The following is a 7,563-nucleotide window of genomic DNA, read 5'->3' on the forward strand; positions in this document are numbered from 1 at the left end:
ATCTGTTTATCTGTTGCTTTCATTGGTTAATTAATATAGAAACTGCTTGGCCTGATAGGTCAGAACATAGGTGGGTGGAGTAGACAGAACAGAATGCTGGGAAGAATGGAAGTGAGGCAGATGCCTCAGATAGATGCAATAGCTCTCCTCACCAAGATGGATGCAGGCTAGAATCTTTCCCGGTAAGCCACCACCTTGTTGTGCTACATAAATTATTAGAAATGGGTTAATCAAGATGTGAGAGTTAGCCAAAGAGGCTGAAGCTACTGGGCCAAGCAGTGTTTAAATGAATACAATTTGTGTGTTGTTATTTCAGGGCATAAGCTAGCAGGCAGCCAGGAGCCTGGTGTCAGGAATGCAGCCTGCTGCTCCTTCTACACTCCCCTCTTATCTCTTTCCTACTCTTTTTCTCCGCTCCTCTCCTTTCCTCTTCCTCTTCTCCTCCCTCACCTTTTCATCTTCCTCTCCCCTTCTCCTCCCTCTCCTCTTTCTCCCCTTTCTCCATCCTTCTTTTTCCCTCACCTCTTCTTCCTCTTTCCTTCTTTTCCCTCATCTTCTTCTCTTATTATTTTTCTTCCCTCAATTCTCCTCCTCCCAAACCTTCCCTTCTACCTCTCCTCCTCCTCTCTCTACTCTCCCTCTTCTCCTTCTCCAACCCTCTATCCCCAATCTTTCTCCTTTCCATCTTTCTCTTCATTCTCTCTTCCATCTCTTCTTCTCTTCCTATCCCTCCTCTCCTTTTCCTCCTCCATATCCTTGTCCATATCCTCCTGCCCTTCTCCCCGTCATTTTCCTCTTTTCCTCCCTTTCCTTTTCTTCACTACCCTTCTCTGTCTCCTCCCACTCTTTTCTTCTTCCTCCCGTGTCTTTTCCCCATTCTACTTTCCCTCTTCCTTCTCTTCCCCATCTTGTCTTCCTCCTGCCCCTTCTCTTTCTCCTCCTCCATCTCCTCTCCTTTTCTTTATTCTGCCTCTTCTTCTTTCCACCTATTTCTCTCCTCCACTCACTACCTCTCGCTCATCACCTCCCCCTCTCTAGCCTCCCTTTCACTTTATACCCATCCTTCCTTTTCCTTCTCCTCAGTACTTCCTTTTTTCTTCTTCTTTCTTTCACTTTTGAAACCAAGGAGTAAACCCAGGGCCTCCTTAGCTATATCCCCAATATTTATACATTTCTAAACAATTTTATATTTTAAATTATTTGTATGCTCACATGTAGAGCATATCCATTATATTGAATCTTTAGCACTAGGAATGAGTGCATGTTATGATGTAATATGAACACCTAGTAGAAACTCATAATGTGTAAGAATAAAAGCACCAACATTCAAGCAATGTTGTCAAATTCTTTTAATGAACATTTATTTGTTGTTGAAATACTCATGAAGCATTTTATATTTTTATTTCTGTTCACAACAATAAGCAGACTAATATATTAAGGCCTGTTATACTTTGACAATTTTCAAGGCCACTATAATAAAAACAGCAAACACACAAATGTTTACTGCTCCAGGTTATAATAGGGAGTGGTCAGCTGACCCTCACAGGGCTTGGAAACAATACTCAGCAGAAGCCACTTTGTAATTGCTGGCACTAAATAGAGAAGTGGAATTCTCAGCTAGGTATTTAAGGAAATCGTGCAGATACCTAGACACTCGCATAAGACTATGCCTACTAAGGAGGGAATGGGTCAATACAGTCCCAATTTGAGTAAATAATCGTAGGAGGTGTGGAGCCCCATAAATCTGAGACATTGGAATATGAGGATAAGCCAGGTAGATTTCGGCAAACTGGGGCTTTTCAAACTTGCAGAGTAGCTGGGTGCCCAGCATCCTGTTGAAGTACTCTCTTATTCCATATACAAGTTCATCAACAGAATATTCCCTATCATCAGCCTTTCCCTGTGATTTCACAAAAGTGACATACTCTGCAAGAATAGTATCTACATTCTTCTCAGCAGGGAGTTGGAATAACTGCTTATGCTTGTTTATCAGTTCCCAGTCCTCAACAAGACATGGCTTAAGTTCATCAGGCAACTTCAATTCAACTCCCATTCTCACCTTCCCTGCCTGCCCAGATTGACCAGTGGTGACAGTCCCAGTCACATTCTGGTGAGGAATCTGTGGTACTGTGCTGGTACCACTGCCAACTCTGTTTTCTTGAATATTCAGCATGTTCTTTGGCACTGGCATGTAAAGTGCAGATCCTGAAGAAGAGGGTTTCTCCACAGGAAAGCTTTTTTCCATGGAGTGATGACCTTTCCCGACAGGGTACCCGCTCTCTACTCTGTTACCTTTCTCAGCAGTGTAGCTGCTTTGGGAGGACTGATCTTTCTCCTCAGAATGAACTTTCACAAAACAGATGACTTTCTTTTCTGTCTCACCTTTCTCAACAGAGAGTTCTCTCTCTGCAGGGCATTCTTTCTCAACAAAGTGACCTCTCTCCCCTGTGTTCACTTTCTCTGCAGAGCAGACACTCTGGGAAGATAGACTTTTCTCTGCAGGATGACTTGTTTGGGGAGAGTAGCTTCCCAGGGCAGATAGATGTTTCTCTGCATGTTGGCTTTTCTTTGGAGCCCTATGTATCCCCATGGGATCATCTTTCCCTGCAGAGGGTTCTCTCTGCACATAGTTACCCCTATCCAGTGAGCGACCCTCCTCCTCAGGGCAGCTCTTCTTTGAAGGCTGACCTCTCCCTGTGGGGCCATCCTTCCCTGCAGAGGGTCCTCCCCCTGCAGAGTTACCCCTTTCACCTGGGTTACCCTCCTCTGCAGGGCAGATTTTCTTTGGAGCCTGACCACTTCCTGTGGGGCATTCTTTTGCTGCAAAGGATCCTATCTCAGCATAATTGGCCCTTTCATCTACATGACCCTCTTTTCCGGGAGAGGGTCCTCTCTTCGCAGGGATACTGCTCTCAGATGAATGACCCTCTTTGGCCCAGTAGGTTTTGATAGGCTGACTACTCCCTGCAGGGCGATCTTCACCTGCGAAGGGTCTTCCTGCTGCCGAGCTTCTCTTTTCATATGAGCGACCCTCCTCTGCAAGGAGGCTTTTCTCCAGAGGCTGACCTCTCCCTGCAGGGCCATCTTCACCTGCAAAGGGTCTTCCTGCTGCAGAGCTACCCCTTTCATCTGAGTGACACTCCTCTGCAGGGCAGCTTTTCTTCTGAAGCGGACCTCTCCCTGTAGGGCGATCTTCACCTACAAAGGGTCCTCTTGCTGCCAATTGAGCCCTGTCCACTGACAGACCCTCTTCTGCAGGGCTGCTTTTCTTCGGAGGCTTACCTATCCCTGTGGGGTGATCTTTTCCAGGAGAGTTATCCTTCTTAGATGAATGGCTTTCCTCTGCCGGGCAGCTTTTGATGAGGTGACCTCTCCCTGCAGTGCGATTTTCCTGTGCAGAGTGTCCTCTCTCCTCAGAGCTACTCAACTCAAAAGAGTAACCCTCTTCTTCAGGGTATCTTTTTCTGAGGCGAAGCCTCCTAGTGCGGTGATCTTTCCCAGGAGATGGTCCTCTCTTTACAGAGTTATCCTTCTCAGATGAAGGACTCTCCTCTGCAGGATGGCTTTTGATAGAGGGACCACTACCTGCAGGGCGATCTTCCCGTACTGAGTGTCCTCTTTCCTCAGAGTTACCCCACATGAATGAGTAACCCTCCTCTGCAGGACAACTTTTTCTGAGGCGATGCCGCCTTATGCAGCAATCTGTCCCAGAAGAGGGTTCTTCATGTGCAGAGTTACCCTTCTCGGATGAATGACGCTTGCCAGCAGAGTGGCTATTAATGGGGTGATCACTCCCTGTAGGACGATCTTCTCCTACAAAGGGTCTTCTTGCTGCTGAGTTAGCCCTGTCCACTGACAGACCCTCCTCTGCAGGGCGCCTTTTCTTCGGAGGCTTACCTCTCCCTGTGGGGTGATCTTTTCCAGGAGAGGGTCCTCTCTTTGAAGAGGTATCCTTCTTAGATGGATGACTTTCCTCTGCAGGACAGCCTTTGATGAGGTGACCTCTCCCTGCAGGGAGATTTTCATGTGCAGAGTGTCCTCTCTCCTCAGAGCTACCCCACTCAAATGAGTATCGCTCTTCTTCAGGGTACCTTTTTCCGAAGCTAAGCCTCCTTGTGCGGTGATCTTTCCCAGGAGATGGTCCTCTCTTTACAGAGTTATCATTCTCAGACGAAGGACTCTCCTTTGCAGGGAGGCTTTTGATGGTGCAAACACTACCTGCAGGGCGATCTTCACATGCAGAAGGCCCTCTCTCCTCAGAGCTACCCCACTCAAATGAGTAACCCTCTTCTGCAGGATAACTATTTCTGAGGCGAAGACTCCTTGTGCGGTGATCTTTCCCAGGAAATGGTCCTCTCTTTACAGAGTTATCCTTCTCAGATGAAGGACTCTCCTCTGCAGGATGGCTTTTGATAGAGGGACCACTACCTGCAGGGCGATCTTCCCGTACAGAGTGTCCTCTCTCCTCAGAGTTACCCCACATGAATGAGTAACCCTCCTCTGCAGGATAACATTTTCTGAGGCGACGCCTCTTTATGCAGTGATCTGTCCCAGGAGAGAGTCCTTCATTTGCAGAGTTACCCTTCTCAGATGAATGACGCCTGCCAGCAGAGTGGCTATTAATGGGGTGATCACTTCCTGTAGGGCGATCTTCACCTACAAAGGGTCTTCTTGCTGCTGAGTTAGCCCTGTCCACTGACAGACCCTCCTCTGCAGGGCGGCTGTTCTTCCGAGGCTTACCTTTCCCTGTGGGGTGATCTTTTCCAGGAGAGGTCCTCTCTTTGAAGAGTTATCCTTCTTAGATGAGTGATTTTCCTGTGCAGGGCAGCTTTTGATGAGGGGACCTCTCCCTGCAGGGAGATTTTCAGGTGCAGAGTGTCCTCTCTCCTCAGAGCTACCCCACTCAAATGAGTAACCCTCTTCTTCAGGGTACCTTTTTCTGAGGCGAAGCCTCCTTGTGCGGTGATCTTTCCCAGGAGATGGCCCTTTCTTTAGATTGTTATCCTTCTCAGATGAAGGACTCTCCTTTGCAGGGAGGCTTTTGATGGAGCAAACACTACCTGCAGGGCAATCTTCACATGCAGAGGGTCCTCTCTCCTCAGAGTTACCCCACTCAAATGAGTAACCCTCCTCTGCAGGATAACTTTTTCTGAGGCGAAGCCTCCTTGTGCGGCTATCTTTTCCAAGAAAGAGTCCTTTCTTTGCAGAGTTACCCTTTTTGAATAAATTACTCTCCTCTGCAGGGCAGCTTTTAAAGAGGCGACCTCTCACTGCACGGCTAGTCTTCTCTTGTGAGCGACACTTCCCTGCCAGGCAACTTTTTTTAGCTGGCCGAACTCTCCCCATGGGGTGACCTTTCTTCTCTGTGGAGAGTCTTCTCTTCACAGAATGGCCTCTCACTAGCTGGTGATCGCTCCCTGCAGAAATAAATTTCTTGACTGAGGGGTCTTTCTCTTCAGGGTGATGGTTCTCAGTAGAGCGACCTCTCCCATCAAAGTAACCTTTCTCAGTAGATGCACTCTTCTTAGTAGAAAGTCCTTTCTTTACAGGTCGACCTCTCATGATAGGGCAGCCTCTCTCAGCCAATCCACATTCCTCTGTAGAGTGACGTTTCTCTGTTAGACGGCTTTTCTTGATAAGCCCACCTCTCTGTGTGGGAAGATCTTTCTCAAGAGAGAGATGCTTCTCAGATGAATGTCTTTTCTCAGAGAAGTGACACTTCTTCCCAGGGAGGCGCCTGTCAGAGGGGGACTTTCTGGCAGAGGAAAATTTCCCCATAGTATGATGTTTTCCAAGAGAATGCTGTTTCCTGGCAGAGGAACTCTTCTCTGTAGCACGATGTTTCTCAGCCAACAAAGGCTTCTCAGCCAAGGTGCTCTTAACTGTAGCGCAGTGCTTCTCAGCAGTGGGACTTTTATCTGCAATGTGATACTTCTCGGGGGAGGGATTTTTCTCTGTTCTTCGGGATTTCCGATGGGAGCGACCTCTCTCCACTGAGCGACTTTTTGTGGCAGGGCAACCCTGTGGTCTTCCTGGAAGTGCTGGTTGACGATTCCTCGGTTCGGCTGACTTTTGTTCTGAGGGGCGATTTCTCACCTTTCTGACTTCCCTGTAACTTGCTGTCTGTTTCTCGAAGTCATCTCCTTCCCCAAAATGTTGGTCACGAACATGAGGTTCTTTCTTTCTGGAACTCATTTAAGTAATACTAACGAATTCCCAGGTTTGCAGGTATTATCTTTGAAAATGGACTGGTCACACAACCCAGAAGTCTGTTGTCTGAATTAGTTCTACAACCAGGATCAAATTTCCCGATTGTTTACCAAATTTAGCTCTTTTTTAAGGAGAGTAGAGGAGCAGCACTCTGCTTGTCTAACCGCCAGCAGAAACTGAGGTTTCTATGGAAACTATCTGTACACAAACGTCATCTTGGGGGCGGGCTTACGCCCTTTGGCCAATCGGTAGTCATATGTAAAGTATACTATGTTCCATAGCCAAATGATTGGCACACCACTCTGAATTCATAGTGATGACATGTGGGGCGGGGGAGGGGGCATTTTTTTAAAGACCCAGGTTGCCCTTAAGAACACAAAGATCTCCAAGCTAGATCTATTGGGAGCTCACCAAGGCCAGCTGAACTGTGACTGAAAAAGCATGGGATAAAACTGGACTCTCTGAGCATGGCGAACAATGAGGGCTGATGAGAACCCAAGGACAATGGCACGGGGTTTTGAACCTACGTAATGTGCTGGCTTTGTGGGATCCTAGCCAGTTTGGATGTTCACCCTCCTAGAAATGGACGGAGGGGGGAGGACCTAGGACTTACCACAGGGCAGGGAAATCTGACTGCTCTTTGGGCTGGAGAGGGAGGGGGAGAGGAGTGGGGGGAGGGGGAGAAGGTTGGGAGGAGGGGGAGAAGGGTGGGAGGAGGGGGAGGGAAATGGGAGGCTGGGAGGAGGAGGAAATTTGTTTTTTTTTTCTTTTCTCAATAAAAAAAAATCAAAAAAAAAAAAAAGATCTCCAAGCTATTGCCTCTCCAGTGCTGGTATTAAAGGCCTGCATGCCTTGCTCATCTTTCTTGATTAATGTGACTTCCTCTTACTCTTTCTATGCCTAAATCACTTGGTCCCTTCTCTTCAATCCTGAGTGCAAGGGTGTGGAGAAGCTCTAAACTTAAGGGCCCTGCAGCCCAGAGGGAGAAAAAGAAAAGGGTGTCATCTCCAGCCTATTGTCACTGAGGAAGAATAGGTCTCTTTCCATTCTCTCTTTTTACATTGACTCCAGATTTGGTACACTTCTGAACATGGAAACGAGTTCATTTCCATTCACCCTGAGAATGTAAGGATGATAAATTAATCTATTAAACCGTGTATCACAAGAAATAATCAGAGAGACTGAAAGTTTAAAAAACCTGGGAAAAGATGCAAGATATAAATTGTAAGCCTTACAGGGAGGGGAGCAGAGAAAAATGTAGAGCTCAATAAAAATCAATAAAAAAAATACTGATACCATGCAATGTTGACTAGAGTGTGGGAAACTTACTACACATTATTGGTGGAAATTTAA

The 7,563-nt window shown here is 47.0% G+C and overlaps 2 protein-coding genes across 2 annotated transcripts; both read right to left on the reverse strand.

Annotated features, from left to right (window-relative positions):
• Positions 1-1,540: 1,540 nt before the first annotated feature.
• Positions 1,541-2,074, reverse strand: LOC121441137 (mortality factor 4-like protein 2). Its single transcript, XM_041642272.1, has one exon. The coding sequence runs from the start codon at positions 2,051-2,053 to the stop codon at positions 1,541-1,543; it is 513 nt and encodes a 170-aa protein (XP_041498206.1). The 5' UTR covers positions 2,054-2,074.
• LOC121441114 (collagen alpha-1(III) chain-like) lies at positions 2,056-4,483 on the reverse strand. Its single transcript, XM_041642250.1, has 2 exons — positions 2,129-4,483; positions 2,056-2,064 (listed from the first exon to the last, which is right to left on the reverse strand). Exons 1-2 carry the CDS (start codon positions 4,481-4,483, stop codon positions 2,056-2,058), a joined length of 2,364 nt encoding a protein of 787 aa, XP_041498184.1.
• Positions 4,484-7,563: the final 3,080 nt, after the last annotated feature.

The sequence above is a fragment of the Microtus oregoni genome, unplaced genomic scaffold (assembly GCF_018167655.1).
Source record: "Microtus oregoni isolate MIOR12 unplaced genomic scaffold, Mior012 000073F_ref0000255, whole genome shotgun sequence".
Lineage (NCBI taxonomy): Eukaryota > Metazoa > Chordata > Mammalia > Rodentia > Cricetidae > Microtus > Microtus oregoni.

Excerpts from the sequence above, each read along its gene's own strand:
- LOC121441137 (XM_041642272.1), bottom strand. The coding sequence starts at position 2,053 with ATGGGAGTTGAATTGAAGTTGCCTGATGAACTTAAGCCATGTCTTGTT.
- LOC121441114 (XM_041642250.1), bottom strand. The coding sequence starts at position 4,483 with ATGTGGGGTAACTCTGAGGAGAGAGGACACTCTGTACGGGAAGATCGC.